The 21,135-nt window shown below is 34.1% G+C and overlaps 3 protein-coding genes across 7 annotated transcripts; 1 reads left to right on the top strand and 2 right to left on the bottom strand.

Annotated features, from left to right (window-relative positions):
* The first annotated feature begins 1,992 nt into the window (after positions 1-1,992).
* Positions 1,993-6,794, top strand: LOC107408739 (uncharacterized). Of its 2 annotated transcripts, none has more exons than XM_048478104.2 (6): positions 1,993-2,167; positions 3,058-3,768; positions 4,233-4,291; positions 4,928-5,056; positions 5,457-5,592; positions 6,159-6,794. In XM_048478104.2, the coding sequence occupies exons 2-6, from the start codon at positions 3,064-3,066 to the stop codon at positions 6,468-6,470; spliced, it is 1,341 nt and encodes a 446-aa protein (XP_048334061.1). In that variant the 5' UTR covers positions 1,993-2,167; positions 3,058-3,063; the 3' UTR covers positions 6,471-6,794. The 2 variants fall into 2 exon arrangements, with proteins under 2 accessions (XP_048334061.1, XP_048334062.1); XM_048478105.2 differs by having other exon boundaries at positions 2,961-3,768.
* A 713-nt stretch (positions 6,795-7,507) lies between these two features.
* LOC107406235 (beta-amylase 7) lies at positions 7,508-14,482 on the bottom strand. Of its 4 annotated transcripts, none has more exons than XM_025069382.3 (11): positions 14,003-14,457; positions 12,851-13,291; positions 12,311-12,598; positions 11,904-11,981; positions 11,453-11,656; positions 10,789-10,983; positions 10,065-10,229; positions 9,132-9,392; positions 8,637-8,855; positions 8,074-8,293; positions 7,508-7,862 (listed from the first exon to the last, which is right to left on the bottom strand). In XM_025069382.3, the coding sequence occupies exons 1-11, from the start codon at positions 14,222-14,224 to the stop codon at positions 7,840-7,842; spliced, it is 2,316 nt and encodes a 771-aa protein (XP_024925150.1). In that variant the 5' UTR covers positions 14,225-14,457; the 3' UTR covers positions 7,508-7,839. The 4 variants fall into 4 exon arrangements, with proteins under 4 accessions (XP_024925150.1, XP_015868825.1, XP_024925152.1 ...); XM_016013339.3 differs by having other exon boundaries at positions 12,851-13,486; positions 14,003-14,142; XM_025069384.3 differs by lacking the exon at positions 14,003-14,457 and having other exon boundaries at positions 12,311-12,638; positions 12,851-13,110.
* An 801-nt stretch (positions 14,483-15,283) lies between these two features.
* Positions 15,284-20,874, bottom strand: LOC107406234 (beta-amylase 2, chloroplastic). Its single transcript, XM_016013338.4, has 9 exons — positions 20,189-20,874; positions 19,263-19,340; positions 18,693-18,896; positions 18,233-18,427; positions 17,450-17,614; positions 16,987-17,247; positions 16,639-16,857; positions 16,006-16,225; positions 15,284-15,530 (listed from the first exon to the last, which is right to left on the bottom strand). Exons 1-9 carry the CDS (start codon positions 20,471-20,473, stop codon positions 15,508-15,510), a joined length of 1,650 nt encoding a protein of 549 aa, XP_015868824.1. The 5' UTR covers positions 20,474-20,874; the 3' UTR covers positions 15,284-15,507.
* Positions 20,875-21,135: the final 261 nt, after the last annotated feature.

The following is a 21,135-nucleotide window of genomic DNA, read 5'->3' as shown; positions in this document are numbered from 1 at the left end:
ATTTGCATTCAATTGCTTAATTTTGTATTGATTTGAAGTACAATCAATTGAATTAAAACAATTTGGTGCAAACGTAATGTCCCTGAGACTTTCAGTCTTTTAATTATAGTTGCAACTGGAAGGAAATTGACTAATTAAGTAGGGATGTCAACGGGGCGGGGCGGGGTCGGTTTTTAAAATCCCGTCCCCGTCCCCGTGGGGAATTTTACATCCCATCCCCGCGATTTTTCCCGTTTCTTTAGGTGCGGGGCGGGATCGGGGATTTTGCGGGACGGGGACGGGGCGGGACGGTTTTCCCCATTTTATTTTTTAATTGATATTTTTTTAAAAAAATTTATATAAAAAAATTATTTTATGATTAAAATATAAAAAAATGACTACAGTGCAATAAAAATATAATAAAATACATCAAGGAACAAATTTATAATTATAATAAAATACATATTTAGAAAAATAAATAAAAAAAAAGAAAAAAATGATTTTACATAAATAAAATTTTATAAAAAAAATAATAAATATATATATATATATATCGGGGCGGGGTTATTATTCCCCGTCCCCGGTCCGTCCCCGATTCGGTTTTTAGGTATTTGCCCCGAGCCCGCCCCGCATCCCCGAATTTTCGGGAAAAAACCGCCCCGTTAGGGGCGGTGCACGGCGGTTTCGGGGATGGGCGGGGCAAATTGACATCCCTATAATTAAGGTATGAAATATTTCTTCCACACTTCACTAAAAAGGATTTTAAAAATATCGATAGTTCAAAGCTAGTTTTAGGGTCTAACCATGCTCATATTTTCGAGTTACTATCTTTTTTATCATCGTCTTTGGATAAAACACTTTGTTATTATCTTCTTGTAAAAAGATTTGAGGTGGAATTAACCCTTTTGTTGTACACTTATATATATATATATATATATATGTGTATGTATATATGTATATAGTTTTGATCCAATTAAAATATCATAATTTTATAAAATCACAATACAATTCAAGTTAGTTAGAATAAATGGTTCATTTCTATTTCAGTTTAATTTTTTTACATTCTATTTTATTTTACAAAATTAAAATTTTTTGATTGAAAAAATTAATCTAAATATATATACAGTCTTACTTATATTAGAATGACTTAATAATATTAATATCAGATTTTTTTTATTAATTTATAAATGATATCAATTGTTAAAATTTAAATATAAAAAATTAATAAATATGAATTTAATAACATATTAAAATTTTAATTAGAAAAAACAAACTATATTTAAACTAATGATTAATAAATATAATTTTATTTTTTAATTTTTAATTTTTAACCTTATCCAAAAGCTTAAAAAAGAAGTGCTGATATTAATATGATGTATATATGCCTTCTATATTTTTGAAAATTACAAATTATTCCCATCACATTTTAGTTTTATTCCATTTCATTCCATGAACAAATCCTCTCAATTCAAAAAAGAAAAAAAAAAAGGAAAAAGATAATAATAATAATTATAATCCTACGAAAATTTAGAAAATCAAAGAATCTAAAATTATACGAAATAAACAGTTTTATGAGATGATAGTAAATATATTACATTGTTAGCTGTTGTTAAATGAAGCAAAACAAAATTAAGATGTGATGGCAGTTTTTTTTATAATTTACAAAGGTATATTTGGAAAAAATAGAAATGGCAGTTTGTTTATAAATTACACTTAATATACTCATTAAAAAATATATATATATAGTTATGTCATGAATATAATGAATTACAAATAATAATTTTTTTTTGGAACAACTAATATATTTTCGTCGGACAATGGTTCTGAAAGTAATGCTTATTTAGTTTAAAAATTGTTCTTTATAAAATAACATTTTGACTTATCTCAAAAAAAAAATAAAAAAATAAAAATAATAATAATAATAATACTTTGACTAATGGAAACAGAGAGGACAGCCCATATGCAAGTTTAATGGTGCTGTTGGGTTGTGGACTGGGACACACGGTCGGACCCTTTTTCTTTTGTTTTTTTTTCGTATATGCGTGCGTAAATATTGCTGTGTATGTGCGTGTAAATATTGGGTACGGCACCAAATATTCAGCCTTAGGAAGCTCACAATGGAATCTTAAGCAGTATCGTTCTTAGACTCTTGAAGCCAAACCCAAAAAGAGATGGTTTTGACTTTCAGGTAAACGACTCGTCCATCATCTTCTTCTTCTTATTCTTCTTCATTCTCTCTATCTTCTGTTAATATTATTATTATTATTATTATTATTATTATATGTGTGTATAAATATTTATTTTGTGTCAATACAACTTTATATCTACCAACTATTGCTTCAAACTACCATTCAACGTAGTCCAAGAAGGCTCCCAGTCACTCAATCTCAAAAACCTATCAAACCCCTTGTTTGTTTACTGGGATTCTCAATTTCTATCCAAAAGGAGCAAGTTAATGATATAATCTTAATGGGTTTTGGTTGTGCGTTTTGTTTGCCAGAAAACCCAAGAGGCTGCTAAACTCTCCCCCTGTCAAAATTTCAAAACCTGGGTTATGTTTGGTTCTATTTCAATTTGTCACATATGGGTTTTGTTCTGTACTATTGGATTAGAGTTGGTTTTCTTTTGCTGAAACTCCAATTTATGCGAAGTTACTGAATTTCTCACCAATTGGTTGTCGTCCATTATTGTTTTTAAACTACCGAGGTCCATGAATTTGGAGCTTAATGTGCCTGTATATCTGATCACATTCCTAGTGTTGTTTGTATGGTGCTAATTTTTATGTTTTTGTATTATAGGAGCTTTTGCTGCTTCCTATAATTTGTTGTACCACATATTTGTGAGTTCATATATGTTAGCTCTTGAATCACAAGCTTCCATATTTTTTTATGATGTTGTTTATTTAGTTGATACTTTAGTTGTGTTAATAGAGTCTGAATTAAGCATATCCTATAATGCATCTGATTTTCGACCGAATTCAGGAGCTTGATTGAATCCAGTTGGTTGCCTATCTGGCTGTGTTCGAATATAAATATTTATATGGAGAACTTAGTTTCTGTTAACATGATTTATTCATAGGCATCCATGTCAATTGCCTGTGGGCTTCCTGTCCTTGAGTGTGTATACTGTCTGGCCTGCGCTCGTTGGGTGTGGTTAAAATGCCTCTATACTGCTGGCTATGAAAGTGAAAACTGGAGCCTAGCTACTACTGAAGAATTTGAGCCTGTTCCTCGCCTCTGTCGTCTAATCCTATCCGCCTATGAAGAGGATCTTCGTAACCCTCTTTGGGCTCCACCTGGAGGTTATGGCATTGATCCTGATTGTGTAGTCTTACGAAAAAACGATGAAGAAACCCTTGGTCGTGTGACTCCGTATATGATCTATCTTGATCATGATAATGCTGATATAGTCCTGGCAATTAGGGGACTCAATTTAGCAAAGGAAAGTGACTATGCGGTTTTACTTGACAACAAACTGGGGCAGACAAAATTTGATGGTGGATATGTCCATAATGGGCTATTGAAGGCTGCTGAATGGGTTTTTGACACAGAGTGTGATGGTTTGAGGGAATTGGTCGAAAAGTACCCCACTTACACCCTGACATTCCTTGGCCATTCCCTAGGAGCAGGGGTGGTGGCATTATTGACAATGGTGGCATTGCAGAATCGAGACAAACTGGGAAATATTGAGAGGAACAGAATCAGATGCTTTGCTTTAGCTCCTGCTCGATGTATGTCTCTAAATTTGGCTGTGAGATATGCAGATGTTATAAGTTCAGTGGTACTCCAGGTAATGTTGTCAAACTCTATGGTAGATATTCGAGTTCTGCATCCCATATTTTGTGAATTAAATACTTAGTTTAGTTGAAAGTTGAAACAGAAATGTGTATGTTATGAGGACTAAATTAACTTTCATTTTTTGTCATTATTGCACCCCCTAAAGGTGAACCATATATATTTATTAGGTGACAAACACATCTTAAAGTCATATCAATTACCTTGAAGATTTATAAAACCCTGCTAGCTAGTAATGGATGTTAGTTCCTTCACTGAAACATGAGAATATAGAGAATAGCAGCAAAGTTTTGTAGAAGTTACATCTTATGAACTGGATGTGGAAATTGATTTGGTGGAATGGGTTTAAAATAGTAAAAAAATGTTGTTTATATCTAGTGTTAAGGGAATTAATGTGCTGCTTGCCTATGAAAGATTCACTGTGCTGCTATTTTAATACGGGTTATTTTGATGAACCAGGATGATTTCTTACCTCGGACAACAACTGCTTTGGAGGATGTATTCAGATCACTTTTCTGGTAAAACACAGTATGTCTTAGTCACTTATCCTGCATTAAGTAATATCTAATATATTTATAATGTTAAATTGTACTAAACTGATGCAAAGCTATAAATGCAGATTTGAGTAAACAAAAGATTGAATTCCATTTGCTAGAAGATTCGTTATAGCCTTGTCGTATGTCAAGCTAACTATTATTTTGCTTTAGGAGTGGGGAGGGTAGTTTACATAGGTAGGACACTAAGACGCATTAAAAAAAAAAAAATTGGGTACATACTAAGGTATCTTGAAGAGAGAGCTAAACCTTGTACTTCTGGACAAATTTGATGGTGTTATAATTGTCAAGGTTTTAGGTTAGACTGGCTTTCAGCCTCTGACCAAACGTTCATTGTTTACTTGTCTTGTTTCGGTTGTATTGATTTCTCAAAAATGTTAAATTTTATGTTGCATCTGCATTAAAACTGGAAGCTTGTTTCTGACAGTGCCCAGAAAATATTCCAGCTTCAGTGATTATAAAGGGGTCTCTGAGGGATGGCAAAACTGTTATTAGAGGAGATGCATATATATCCTTTCTAATATTTACACTTTTTCACAATTCACTTTGACTATAAATTTAGATTAAATGAACTTTTTCCTTTTTTCTTTCACTGGACAGTTTGCCATGTTTACTTTGCCTAACGTGCTTGAAGGATACATGCACACTAGAGGCCAAGATGCTTAAAGATCCAAGAAGGCTATATGCACCTGGTCGCCTCTATCACATTGTCGAGCGAAAGCCCTTCAGGTAACAATAGACTTCGATAAAAATATTGTTATAGTTCTACTTAACTGGGAAGTATTGTTGAATGTTTGTTGTACATTGCAAAATTGAGAAATAAAAAATAATAATAATAATACAAAAAGAAAAAGAAAAAGGAGGAATATAATATTAGATTCAGCAGAAGAAAGGGAAAAAACAAAAATGCTGAGAACTGTATGCTTGTTATAGCTGCTATGCGATTTTGATACTTCAACACTTTCCACTAGGGTGTTTATAAATGAATGTACAAATTGATATTCAAATTATACGCATTTAGAACATGTTATTAAATTTCACCGCTTGATGGAAATTTGGTGATAATAGTTTTTGGGTAAAAATGAGATTAAACTATTTGAGGTGATAATCAGATGCTTGCTAATTGCAGGATAGGAAGATTTCCACCTGTAGTGAGGACAGCAGTACCAGTGGATGGGAGATTTGAGCACCTAGTTCTTTCCTGCAATGCAACAAGTGACCATGCCATCCTTTGGATAGAGAGAGAATCGCAAAGGGCTCTTGATGTGAGTAGTTATATCTTCCTCAAACTTTATAATGGAATTCATAGTTAGTACAACTAGAACACCATAATTCTCACCCCTAGCTCTGCCATAACTTTGCTAAACCTAGTCTTCTATACATCTTAATGCCATATTGGGAGTAAAGATACTGCTAGGAAATGAATTTCCCCACTTACTTTTCCATGGAAAAACAAGAATTCTAGATTGTACACAATTTATTATAATGCCATGTTGGGAGTAAAGATACTGCTAGGAAATGAATTTCCCCACTTACTTTTCCATGGAAAAACAAGAATTCTAGATTGTACACAATTTATTATAAGTTTTGAGTCATAAATCTCTTTCTTTATAAATTTCTCATAACCAAACAATGGATTCAATTCCCCCCTTTTCTCTGTTTTACTTTCCTATTATCAAATATAGCATAAACGTTCTGGATCAAGTACTTCTGTTTGCTGTATCTTTAGTTCTTATCTATTATAACAATTGGTGCACACACAGGGGTATGAAGATTTTGAGACCTCTATCCCTGCAATAATAACATTTAATTATTTTTCATGTCTGTTCAGTTAATGCTGGAAAAAGATCGAGCCATGGAAATTCCGGCACACCAGAGGATGGAAAGACAAGAGTCTATTGTCCGAGAACACAGCGAGGAGTACAGGGCAGCACTTCAAAGGGCTGTAGCTTTGGATATTCCCCATGCTTACTCATCATCACCTTATGGGACATTTCATGAAAAGGAGGTAGGAGAAAATTCTGGCCTATTGGATACGGAGAATCCATTATCATCATCCAAAAGAAGGAGAGAAAGTTGGGATGACTTTGTGGAGCGGCTTTTTGATGTGGATGAGACGGGTCACATGGTGTTCAAGCAGTAACCACACGCTCAGTGTAGCTTAGCCAATAAATCATTCTTTGATCCAGGTTTTATATCCCTTTTGTGCTTATAATCGTATCAAGGGTTAAGACTTTCATTCATTGTATAGGTGTTAATTAGTTAGGTAAAAGATCATTACCTTGACCTGTCAAAAATAAAAAAAATAAAATAAAATAAAAAGAAGAAGAAGAAGAAGAAGATATGATCTGAATAGTTATTTAGTTTCATTACTCAACTTAGTGTAAATTTTAATTTGTGCTTAAAACAATATATTATATTTATATATATATATATATTTATAAATTGGAGAAGAATTTTAATATTAGGTCTTAGCATTATCATTGTCAACTGAACTCTCCTAGCTGAACTATTGAATCTTCCATTTGTTAATCTATTTAAATATACTACAAAATTTAAATCAAAATCATCATTGAAAATCTATTTAAATGTATTACAAAATTGAATCTTCCATTTGATAAATTGGAGTAGAATTTGAATACTAGGTCTTAGCATTATCATTGTCAACTGAACTATCCTAAAAGGACAATAATATCTACCTTAAACTTCATAAATGTAAAAATTGAATCTTCCACTTGTTGATCTATTTAAATATATTACAAAATTTAGATCAAAATCATCATTGATAATAACCTGTGCAAAAAACGCAATTATAGAAGGAAAATATACTTGGAAGTTTTCTATTACACAACGTTATTCAAACTTAGGTTTTTATTTTACTTTATTGTTACAAATTTGTCATAATATTTTTTCAAATGAAACTTGCAGCAATCCCTAAATTTTATCATCTACAATTTATTCACATAGTACACTTAAGGGAAACATGTCAAAATCTGTCAAATTTTAGTAAAATTGATAACACATTAACTAATTGTTAGGCCAATTAAAGCAAATGTCCATGCTAAAACAGAAAAAGGACCAAATTACTATGTGTCATGTTTCTCTGCAATTAGCACCAAGTATAAATGGAGAAAATTAGAGGCATGGAAACCTCAGCTCTAGCAAAAATTCAATCTCATCTTGAGACAATATTTTGAAGCATTTGCTTCCTATTCATTCCATTACTTAACAGAAACAGTAACATTGAGCTTGAGCAATTGATTCCACTTGTGGCATTTCTGACATGTGAGGTTAATGTTACAAAGTCGACCACTTTTACATATTAATCGTGCTTTGATTTTTTTGTTACTTACAAAAATAGTCTAATCGGACTATTAATCACTAGCCCTAACCACTAGTATATCAAAACAAAATAACCATAACCCTAACTGCAATAGATAATTACCCCGAAAATTTTGTGGGGAAGAGAATAAATAATAAACTATCAGCAGAGGATTTCCTGCATGCTATACTTAGAGATTGAGAACCGCTTCCCCTGCACTTGAAAAGTGAAAAAAATTACAACACTGTTTTCGTACTATGTGATTTTCATAAAATAGAAACAGCTTTAATCAGGAAAAATGTTCATTTCCATTTCTTGAAGTTATATTTCTAAAGAAAAAACCATTATGACAATGAAAGTGAGTCACTTCCAGATCTATCCATAATTCTTCAAACTAGGCCGTTAGAAAGTTGACAAGACTTACCGTGCATTCTCCTAACAAATCGTTCAAATTCCATGAAGTTGTGTCTTTCCATGAGATGTGGACTAAGCCTAAGGTAGGTGAAATAAGAAAGATGTCTTCCATCTGGATCAGTTGACGGCTTTGCATTAGCCAAAATCTTGTTATAGGCTACTCGATCATGACAAGGAAGAGAATTCTCCTTAGCAACCGGTATGCTGACATCCCATGCAGCATTCAGCACCTGAAACAGAGAATATTATTCATTTGCCAAAGTCTTTCCCACCATAAAAATCATACAATTCAATCTCAAGTAATCTCTTGCACAAAGCTTTTTCTTATCAGCAAGTTATCAACAATATACATTCTTCAGAAATTCTGTTTTACAAATAAAATTCTTGCCACAATCACTTTGGCTCATGTACAAAGAGGTATGTGTTAGATCCTAGCAAATTTTCAAAAAACTTTGGAGGGGAAAAAAAAAAAAAAAAACAATTATAGCGCTTGAAACAGGTAATTATTGAAGTATGGTTCACAAAACGGAAAGTTTTTAAGTTGCTTAGGAGGATTAAATGTTCAGTGCTTACTTGCCAGACTAACCCCTCAGGATTCGCAAGTGCCTCTTGGAAGTCTTCAGCATGGTCTAGCAAGTGCAATTCAGCACATGTGAAGTTCAAACTAGCTCCATACTTCTTTAACATTGCCATAATTGCGGCATAACCATCACGATTGCATGGATTATAGAACCCAGCTGTCAACTCAGCGGCATGACTGGCTGTCTTGTACCACCAATGAATACCTGATAGCTGCTCAACAATTAAAATATAGCAAATACAATGAATCAAGACATAACTAAAAAAACATGTATATAACTTCTAAGGTTCCATGTTCAAATTAAGTCTACCGCAGAGGATGCAGAAAAACCTCCACCTTCAAGACAATAAATTAAGTCATGAAGACAATGCATATTTTTGGAAGTGGGGCTGAAGCAGTCAAATAGTGTCAAAGAGCAAACATATATAGCAACCAGATCGTGAAAAGCCATCATTCATGCAAAATAACAGGAAGAGGAAGTAACTTACTTTTGCAGAAATGCAGGTGCCATCAAAAGCTAACTTTGCCAGAGAAAGTACCCGCTCACCATGATCAACTAAAACCTTACAGTACCAATTAAGGAAAAACCTGCCATAATAGCCATCGTAATCACCCCCGTCACAAAAGAAACTCGTTTCGTGCGGCCGGGAATTATATGAACCTGCATTATCCGGTCCTCTAGCCCATAAGGAGTGGCCTCTTGCTTCTGCTGCCTTTCTCAAACTTTTCAATAAATACTGATCATAACACTGTAAGAATTATGTAACAAATGTTATCCAGAATCCAGAATAATTATTAAAGAAAATAAGACAATAGAACGTAATTCCCAAACTCTGCAATGTCACCATGGACATAATAATGAAAATTCACATCCTCTGCATTGGCAATAGGTGCAGAAAATCAACTCATTTCATCAAGTAAAACCGCATTCAGTTCTACGAAATATCATTTTCACATTCTGAAAACATTTACTTTCTGGAACTGCACTTGCTTTGCACAAGCAGGTGAGATAAATAACACCTATATAGTCATTTCTTATCGTATAGTAAAGATGTCTACTTTAAGGAAAAGTAGATCCACGACATTACAACAGAACAAACTTTTGAAACTTTCGATTATTCACTTTTTCAAGAAATTAATCATATATTAACATACAGAAACCTGCTCCGCCTTGTTTCCCAACCATCAAGGTTTTTTTCCCTTCTACAAGGGAATAAAAAGGTACCCGTGGGTGGGGATAAAGATGAGTGAAATGAATATAGATGATCTCATGTAGCAGCACAATACCAGGGCTTAATAATTACTTAATTATTACATATAAGCCAATATCAAAAAAGAAATGTTTGAAAAGATAAAGATCACTCCAGTATATTAACACCCTTGGAATACTTGGGAAAAATAAAATGTACTCAAGCAATTACCTGGAATTCACCAATGCCAGGATATCTCCAACCATGCTTTACTGGACATGCTGGGTACCGTAGCTCTCCACATGGACCTAGTCCAACTTGAATCATGGAGATGATACCATCTTCAAAGAATTCATGAAATTCTATTCGAAAGCTTCTCATGTAGTCAAAGTATACCTACATCAGTCTATCATGAATTAAAATACTAAAACTCTTAATCCTTAGACTCACTTCACTGATGGAAAGGAAATATGTCATGGATCTAAACACTAGCCACAGTTATAGGAAATTCAAATCTTGATGCATCGGATGAAAAAAGCAACCTACTAACTTTCTTTCAATGCAGGATAGCCAAAAAGATAATGACCACAGAGATGAAAAAAAAGGTGGAACCAGATCAATATACCATCGGGAACCATTCGTACAGCACACTTTTCATTCTAGTTATAATACTAACAAACCATCTCCATAATGAATCAGAGCACATTTGGCTTCAAAAAAAGATGTTGGAAACAAATAAAACCAGCTCTAATAATGCACCATACAACATACAAAAGAAACTAATATTTACTTAAGCAGGTTCAATACCCAAAGGCACAGTTCAAAAATACAGAAAAAGCCCATAGAAGAAATTCTATCACACAACAATAAATGGGCATGTTGATGATTATCCATTATACTATTTCAAGCACATTTTGAAATGATTCAGAATCACAGTTCTTTCAAAATTGAATACCTCAATAGCTGTTCGGCCTCTTAAGACTCGTTCTTTGTCTATTCCCCATGATAGACATTCAGGATTGCGTCTTCCCTCTCTATCAGTGAAAAATATGTCAGGATTACTTCGACCAATTTCTGCCACCCAATGTGGCAGTGGAATACAGACATCATCACCAACATTGCCTCCACATTCATGAAATGACATAACAACCTGAAATCAGACAGCTAAGTATTAAATCTAGAAGGCATTTCAGAAGAATTGACAAAAGCAGCTTCTAAACAGAAAACTAATCCTATATGCAGTATTAGGTTAGATATGTTCAACATTAACAAACAGAAAAACATATAAACCATAAAGCTGCCTCCTCTAAATGGTAAAAACCAAATTCAACAATGTGTCAAAGTTGTTGAATTAGGCTGCAAATTATCAACAATGGGTCAATCTGAACATACCAAAGCTGTTCACATCAGAAAGGCAAAAAACTAACCAAAACAAGTAAACCTTTCCCTTTCATTCAAAGATGGCAGTGTGCACATAATAATGAAACAACAGCAAAAAACAATAAAAATTATACTAAGCTAAGCATCATGTGTAACTATTTCTTTATATATATATATATATATATATCAATAAATGGTTTTTTAGTCCAGGTAATCCAACAAAACTATAAAAAACTCACTCGCAATTTAAGCTTAGTCTCTCGCACCATCTGAAAGAGCCTCTTGTAACCATTCCAGTTATACTCCTGTGGAGCATGTGCCTCTACTATTCCCCACCAGCAATCAACAACAACACCATCCACATTAACTGATTTCAATACCCTTAACTGCTTTAGTAGACCATCTGGGTCAACCAGCTCACACTTCATATTAACAACACCAAGCTGCCAGCAAAAGTGTAAATTGTGATAACAGAACTAAACAAAGTGCAAAAACAAAATTGATACTAGAAGGTATCTACCAAAACGCATTAGGATTTTCTTCTCAAGGTCAACAGGACAGCAGAGTGAAAATGATGCATTACACTCAGTAAATAAGATATTGAGAAGGAATGGAAGTTATTTGAGAATAGATAAACAGAAAATTAACTTCACATAGTAGTAACATGAAAAAATAAAATAAAAAACTCACTGGTAGCATCACATAAACTGGAATATAAGGGGTGCCGGAAAAATCACGCTCTGGCGACTTCTGGGGTATTTCAACCATCTACAAAACATAAAAGGAAGAATGTTGAAGCATAGATGAGATGGCCCACCATAAGGAGTGATGATTACAAAGTAAAATGTATTGCTATGAATAAATTAAGAGATGATAACCACAAAGATGGAAACACATATAAAGATACTGTAATGTAAATATTGCAGGGTTAATGTGGGAGTGAGCTCCAAACATGATCTAGTAGTAAAGACAAGTATCATTTATCACATTCAAGTTGATATATGCAATTCAAAAATAAGATAAATAAAATAAAAAAATAAAAGAGTATTAAACCATAAAAGAAGAATTCAAATCACCATACAACTTTATTCTACTACCTGCTTGTCATCAACAGTATCCATAGAACCACTAATAAGAGGATGAATCTCTGTTTGTTCCCCTCCATCTCTCACCATGGATGAACTTTGTGATCGAGTGCTTGTAGAAAGATCATAGGGTGATGCATTGGGAACATAAACACCCTTGATGTGACATGCATTATACTCGACAGAGTTCCGATAGCCAGAATTAACCCCTCTTATGGAAGCAGTTGGAGTTTGCTGTGGCACCATATGTGAAGATGATGAAGTAACCGCAGTTGAATTGACGGCAGCAGGTCTTGGACCCTGTAAAAGTCGAAGAGAAACATCCCCGTTTGGGTTTTTTCTGAAATTTGTTAGAAATTAGAATAATAACAGAATGTCTTACATAACTTTTCTTCTTTTTTTTAAATGTAGCAGAATCTTATGGATTAAATCCAATAGGTCTAAGCATTGTTTATAGCTCTATTCCTAATAGCATTCTCTCATGTCCATGACATAGCAACACAGAGACAATTTTTAATCCATAAAAAGCTGCTTCATTTGAAATTTAAATACCTGTGATCTTGAAGGAAAAGTGGTTCCATCTGGTAGAACAACCCAACCAGCTTCCCTAGCCAGAGCTGAAATGACATCATTGATATCAGCTCTGACTCTAAGATTATAATTTCCATGCCTCCGAAGACCTGCCAAGATTCGTGCAGTAATAGCTCTTCGATGCCGCTCCCTTAACTTTGTTCTCTCCTTCTCTTCTAGTGGTCTACACCTTCTCCCTCCTCCCCCTCCTGGGGTCCCCACTTGCTCTTGAATTTGCTGGTGCTGTTGAAACCTATTGTTGTTACTACTACTACTTGTTGGCATCCCACCATCAATTCCCACCATCACCTGTGTAGCTGCAACATGCTTCTCTCCATCTTCCTCATCATCATCATCATCCTCTTCTTTCACATCCATCTCCATTTCTTCTTCATCATCTTCTTCACTAGTTCCGATTAACTTCTGCATATCCGTTGCCATAATAAACTTCTCTTTCCGTAATCTAAACTTTCAAACCCAGTTATTCAAGCAGTTTGGTTCTTCTAAATTGAGTAGCATTGTTCACAACAAAAATTCACAAATTTATTAATGAAGAGCTAAGAATTTGCCCCCCAAATAACACATTTGATTCTTCTACCATGCCTATTCTAAAATCCCCTGGAAACAGGAAAATCGAAAATTAGCCATACTTCACATTGACCAAAAACCCCTCCCAAGAAAGTTTTTAAATTTACATTCTAAATTTTCTACCCACATCAAAATATTAGATATTTGAAGAACAGAAATATTTAATTCTATCACAATAATTCATCAAAATAATAATAATAAGAATAAGAATAAGAAGAAGAACAATAGTAATAGAAACAAAAATTGACACCAGGAAAAAACAAAACAAAACAAAACAAATGAATCAAAATTTTCTACTTCCTTTATAGTAGAGACACACAGTTACCATTAGCAACCCAAAAACGCAAAGAAACAAGGTAAAGCTTGCAACTCACTTGGAAAAAATTCTACTCCAAAAGTTACAAGGCGCAAATTACCTTGTCATAAAAAAATCATAATTGACGTTTCAAAAAGTCGAAACTTGCTCATCCAAAAAATCTCCCACTCCTTCTGTCTTCCCCCCAAAAAAAAAAAATAGAAAAAAGAAAAATCAGACTAACAAACTACCTTAACAGATCGATTCTCTCTTCGCCGCACCCCTGACAAATCCAAATACCTCCGAAGGATCAAAGGGCGGTTTTCCGGCAGACGGCCGGCGGAGTTCCGGCGTGTAGGATCGGGAGAGAGCGGGGCTCCGGAGAAGAAGAAGAAACCGAGGAGGTCCGAAATCGGCGGGGGAGAACGGGTCGGGTCCGGGCAGAGGATGGTGGCGAAGAAGCGTGCGAGCATGCGAAGGGTAAACGGACTTTAGGGTTTTCACGCGTGTGAGTAGGATTTGCGTGCGATTGGGAGGTTTTGGCACGGACCAGGCGTGCGGTGTATAAGCGAGTGAATAACACACACATTGACACACACCAAAACATTACAAAAATAAAAAATAAACAATGAATGAGAGAGAATTCGTTACGAACTCGCTACGAGTGAGGCGTTGCTCGGCCGACACGTGTTGCACGTGTGTAGGGCACGGGATTTGCGCGTGCCTTCTTTCTCTTTACATTTCCTTTTTCTTTTTTTCTTTTTTCTTTTTTTGTTTTTTGGGAGGTGCATATTCACGTGATGATTATTAACCTGTATTTTTTCCATGCATTTCGTGAAGCTCTTTTTGGTTTTGCTTTATTCCATTCAAAAAAAAAAAAAAAAAGGAAGAGAAAATTATAACTTGTTTTATACTTTTTAAGATAAAGAATAAAATGAAATAACTGCAATACCCTTTTATTTATTTTTTACAATTTTGTATTTAAAAAAAAAAATTGCAGTTTTGAAAATATATTATTTTCATTGCAATGTAAACTTTTTTTTTTATAGTTAAATTAAATGATGTATAAAAAATGTGCAAATGTCAACTAACAGTTTACAATAGCAATATTCAGTTGGTAACCTGGTATATAAATACAATTGAAGTTTTAAGAGTTTCAAAAAGTTTACAACAACTAAAACTTGGTTGTAGTTTACTTTTTGTCCTCTAGTCCTAAATTAAATAAATAAATATTATTCAACCTCTAGCAGCTTTAGACTTTGCTTCTGTCTCCTAATGATTGGGCTGATATTCAGACTATTTTGGTCTCTCTTTTTGTTCCTGATTTTTTTTTTTTTTTTTTTTTTGGGTTCTTGATCAATCTTTTGGTATTTCTTTATTCGGATATTAGAATGATTCTTTTTCCCACTCCACCCTATGGGCTGCTTGAACCTAGGACATCCCAATCCCATAAACTCATCCTCGGAAAAGCTAAAGAAGACTGAATGGTGGACCAAAGTTCAGTCTTGAGAGAGTGAATTTGAATGGTAATATAACCAAAAAGTGAAGCACAACCTTGTTTCCCATTAGTACAGTCAACAAGGACAGTCAGCTCATTACAGCTAAAACATCCCTTAAAACATGGCATTTTGTAACCATATTAGATTCTTCATCTTATACAACAAAGAACGTTGATCAATTTCGTGTATACACAAATATAAACTCGAAAGAAAATCTTTCTCAAGCTACAATTTGCTTTGTTTCTTGTTCATATTGCTTAAGCATCAGAAACTGCTTCCCCTGCAAGTGGAAATAAGAATGAAGTCAGTCTCAGGTCACCAAGTAAACGTATGCTCCAGTTCATTTGGTAAGATCTGATGAATTCATATTGACACTAATTAGACAACGCCATACATGTTTATGAAGTACAAAACAAACATATATACTTATACAATGATTCAAATGGAAATAAGGTTAAAACCCAGGCATGAAACCTGCATCACATATCAATCGAAAACAAAAAAGACTAGCATATGGAAGAACATTAGGTTAAGTAGGTACAAGAGGAGAATGAAGATCGATTTTTTTCCTAAAAGGAAATCATTATGGTCTATAGAGCTGATTTATAGCTTCAAGAGGTGAGAAGGGCATGCTATGCTAACAAGTTAAGTTGGAACCATCATCACTTCCTCAAAAATCAATTCTGACGGACAGAATAAAATGTTGTATTTTAAAAAAGATTAATAGAAAGAAAGGCAGAGAAATGATGAATTACCATGCATTCTCTTCACAAATCTTTCAAACTCCATGAAGTTGTGTGTCTCCATAAGAACTGGACTGAGCCTGAGGTAGGTAAAGGCAGATAAATGCCTCCCGTCTGGATCATTCAGAGGCTTGGCATTTTCCAATATCTTGTTATAGCCGTCTCTATCATGACAAGGAAGGGCATTCTCACTTGCAACTGGAATATTAACATCCCATGCAGAATTTAGGACCTGGAAAGAACTTTGGTGTAAATGGTCTATTCAACACAAAAAATTTAAATCATATATAAGCAATGGATTTGGAACAGATTAACATCCAAATATGGCCACATTTTTGTGTTCCAGATTCCACAACTTCTCAGCAAACAAAATACAGAATCAGCCATATATTATGGCAAATAATTAGCATATAATTTACCACAAGATAAAGGAATTATTATTTGGCATACTGAATCCAAACTGTTACGTCTCCATAATGATTTATAGTTGTTGCAATTTTCTTTAAATCATTAGATGTTGTATTTTAGTGCTAGTAATTCCACATTCAGCTAAACAGAAGAACCAACATCTGTTGGAGACGTATTTTCATCAGGTTTAGAATTACCATACTAGTACTAATACAGCATAATGAAAAACATGAATACCTGCCAAACTAATCCCTCTGGGTCTGCTAGTGCCTCTGGATGGTCCTCGTGTTGGTCCAATGTGCGCAATTCAACACATGTGAAGTTTAGAGCAGTTTCGTGTTTTCGTAGCATGGCTGCAACTGGGGCATAACCATCACGATTTGCAGGGTTGTAAAATCCAGCAGTCAGCTCAGCAGCATGGCTGGCAGTCTTGTACCACCAATGTATACCAGAAAGCTGCTCAGTAATTAAAGAAATGGTTAATAACGTGTAAAATGAGATATTTTTTATAATATCTAGTAAAACAAGAAAATATAAAATATAAACCACAAGCTTATGTGTAAGAAAAAGATCAAGAAAACCAACCTTTGCAGCAATACAATTTCCTTCAAAAGCTAAATTGGCTAATGCAAGAACACGATCTCCATGATCAACCAATGTCTGAGAGTACCAGTTAAGGAAGAATCTGCCATAGTAGCTATCATATTCACCTCCATCACGGAAAAATCCAGAGTCATGTGGTGGTGAATTATAAGAACCTGCATTATCTGGTCCTTTCGCCCAATTTGAGTGTCCCCTCACTTCTGCTGCTTTCCTCAAACTCTTCATCAAGTACCTATCATAACACTGAACTGAAATAAGTTACATCAAGACACGGTAGAATTGCACTTTCTTTTTTATATACAGAATTAAGAGAAAAAGGCAATTGTTATGCAAGATCATGACCATAGTATTTCTTTACATGACCATTGACTGCCCCATCACTGATTGTGGAAGCTTACTCCAGAATATAAAGGCATTCTAATCACCAGTTACTCAAAATTGGTACCTGAAATTCACCAATACCAGGATATCTCCAACCATGCTTAGCAGGATAAGATGGATATCGTAACTCCCCACACGGACCAAGTCCAATTTCAATCTCAGAAATGATTCCTTCCTCAAAAAACTCATCAAATTCTACACGGAAGCTTCTCATGTAGTCAAAATATACCTGCATGAATTTGTTGCAGAAAAGAATACTAATCTTGGAACTTGGCATGATGCATAAAAAACGACTAACATGTAATAAATTCATGCTCAGGAATCTTCAACCATAAGTTCAAACAACTTTTTCCTCCATTTGATTTATAAATAAAAATAAAAAATAAAAAATAAAAAAAAACTGTTAACTATGAGTTCTAGGAAAAATCTTTATAATATTAGTTTCATACATTAACCATATGTCAAACATACACTGGGAAACACAGTTCATCCATATCATCCTCAATAAGAGACGAATAGAGGATGTATAAAGCCAACAAAGATTCTGCTTATAATACATACATATATATATATATATATATATGTAAGGTACCCCTTAAAGAAAGCCTTTGAAATCGTTGGCATTGGTACATATATATACATATATATATATATATATATATGCTTGCTACAGCTAGAAAAAGCATCAGAAACAATTTATATATTAAGATGTAACCGCATAACATAGCGACACTTATATCAAATTTAGCTTAATAATCATATCAATTGGTGAGTGTTTCAGCGTTTATTACATTATTCAACCTGTTCTTTTAGGAGAATGGTTAATGATAATATCTAAATGAAAAACCTCAACAGCAGTTCGCCCTTTTAAAACTCGTTCTTTATCAATGCCCCATGAAAGACATTCAGAATTGCGTCTTCCTTCTCTATCAGTGAAATATATGTCAGGATTGCTTTGGCCAATTTCTGTGACCCAACCAGGGAGTGGAATATGTACATCATCTCCAATATTGCCTCCACATTCATGAAATGACATTACAACCTGAGCTCAATATAAAATATAAACGGCAATCAACCAACCAGAGTTTCTAAAAGGCACATAGGACAAGATGTCAAGGTATTAAGAAAAAAGAGTAAGAAGATTATTTTAATTTTTTCACCAATGTAAATGGTCCATCCATTGACAAAACAGAAACACCCAACAACTAAGGTAATAAGAAAGAAGAGCAAGTAGAAGAAGAAGAGAGATACTCTAGATGCTTATAAGAGTAGAATGCTACAGAAAGCATATTTCACATAACGCTCACCTGTAACTTGAGATTAAGATCACGAACAATCTGAAAAAGCCTTCTGTAACCACTCCAGTTATATACCTGTGGAGCGTTTGCCTCCACAATTCCCCACCAGCAGTCAACCATAACACCATCAACATTTACTGACTTCAATATCCTAAGCTGATTCACAATGTCTTCTGGATTAACCAACTCGCAGTTCATATTGATAATACCAAGCTGTACATCCCCCATGGCAAGAAATAAGAATAAAATTGCAAAATCATGCATATCAAAACTGAAAAGTAGATAAGGCTTTTATCAAAACACAATGGTGTATAAAGTAGATAATGATTCTATGTACTACTTTCTAAATACGTTAACTATGGTAACTTAAGATGTTTGATTGTTTTATTTTGTCAATGTACCATCAACACAAAAAGCTTAAAACACTTAACACTATACTCATTTGTAGGCTGGATTTATATCCATACTTAGATTCACTTCCTACTCACATTAACTTCGAGATTGATGATAACTAAAGAAAATCAATGCTGTACAAAGAGGCCTACCACATAAAAAGACAACTTAAATAGCAAAACTCACCGGTAGCATCACGTAGACAGGAACATAAGGAGTGCCTGAAAAATCACGCTCTGGCAATTTTGGAGGTGTATCTGCAACCTACAGAAACAGCAGAAACATTAAAGAATGCAACCTAAATATATCGAATCTCAAAAAGGTTTTTCAAATTTTCTTAAAACCTCCTCTTCCACATGATTCTCATTTCAAATTTTCCAAAGTAAATACTTCATTTCCACTAAATTTTCAGGTTGCTTTTATTCAATTTTCTTTTACCTTTTGATTTCTATGATAAAGAGGTGTTTGTATGTGTGTGTGAAGGAGTGGCTGCGGAGTGTCAAGATCTTAATTCAAACTTCTAGTTGCATTATCACTATCCCAATTCCCAAATTACCTATCATTCTAAGATTTTCTTCCGATACCGTTGGAACATCTTTCTTCTATATTTTTCATTGATATTGAACACGTATTTATATATGAAAAACTACCCGTATTAATGGGATGTTTATTTCAGTGCCACAAAATAATGAGAAATGTTATCACTTATCAAGTGTGAGTATGACAAACAGGTGTAAACACACTTTTTATTTTTATTTTTTTAATTCTCACCTATTGTTCATATTAGGTCATCTTATGCATTTTATTGTAATTACTTGCTAAAAATGGTCCATGCAGAAATTTTCCTTCCAATGCTTATTAACAACATGCTTATTAGGATCTACAATCTTCTTCAACCTTCCCTAATACACCATAATATAACATTTACCAGTAATTCAGTAAAACAAAACAGTCAAGTTCATATAATTACAATTATTTCCATAATATTACCACAAACCAAACCAACCCAACCCAATCAATCACACACCCAGAAATCAACAAAAGAAATGGAAATCCAACGGCAAAAACAAGTTCGCCCAAATAATTGGAAAGCGAAGAAACTATGTCGTAACCTGGCTATCATCCATGGCGTCCGCAGAATCATTAACGGTGAAATGACCCACAGTTCTCTCTCCTCCATAGCTCACCATTGCCAGAGTCCGAAACCGAGCACTAGCCAACCCAAACGCGCCTCTCGAGCGCCAAGAGTTTCGCCCCACCGACCCCCAAAACCCAAAACGTAAACTCGGAGAATTCAAAAGTGTCCGTGTATTTGACGAGGACGAAGCTATAGGAGCTGCGAAACAAGCTATAGGACACCTCAAGCTATGAAGAACCTGAATTGTCGACATTGTCATTCCCAAATTTTTCAGAAAGAATACTAACACTATGGCTTTGTTTGTTTCCGAAGAAAATTTTCAGAGGAAGAAATTTTGTATAAGTTTTTGAGTGAAGTGACGCTTCTACTCTAAGCTGAGTATATAAGAAGTAAAAATATTTAACTGATTTTAAGCTTCAGGAGACGCTCAAGGGAGGTGATCATATTTACTTTCTCTTACCGACGATTTTTCTCTCTTTTTACATTTCGAAGAAAATCATTAAGGGAAGGATTCGATTACGATATGAAGAAAAAGCTGTTTTCCTTTCTCTGTTTTCCCTTTCTTTTTCTCGGGAAAACACAGATGGAAAAGAGACGGGCGGGAGAGAAGCCCGTGACTATGGATCCAAGATTATATTTTTCACTTTTTTTTCTTTTTTTGGTGGTATTGAAATCAGCAAAGCAAGCTCATTTCCAATTTTGTATAAAATTAAATTTAAAAAAAAAATATATATATATATATATATATATATATATATATATTCTAAGCTTAAAGCACAAGGAAATATTTAATTTATGCGTGATTACAAAAACATTCCCAGATTTCTAATAAACTATCAACACTTTTAAACGACTTATGCTTCATTTTTTTTTTTTTTGGGGAAAGATTAATTTTTTTGATAATTTTGCAAAAGTTAATTT

The sequence above is a fragment of the Ziziphus jujuba genome, chromosome 3 (assembly GCF_031755915.1).
Source record: "Ziziphus jujuba cultivar Dongzao chromosome 3, ASM3175591v1".
NCBI lineage: Eukaryota > Viridiplantae > Streptophyta > Magnoliopsida > Rosales > Rhamnaceae > Ziziphus > Ziziphus jujuba.
The sequence above is the reverse complement of the archived record's forward strand: the minus strand, read 5'-3'. Positions and strand labels throughout refer to the sequence as shown.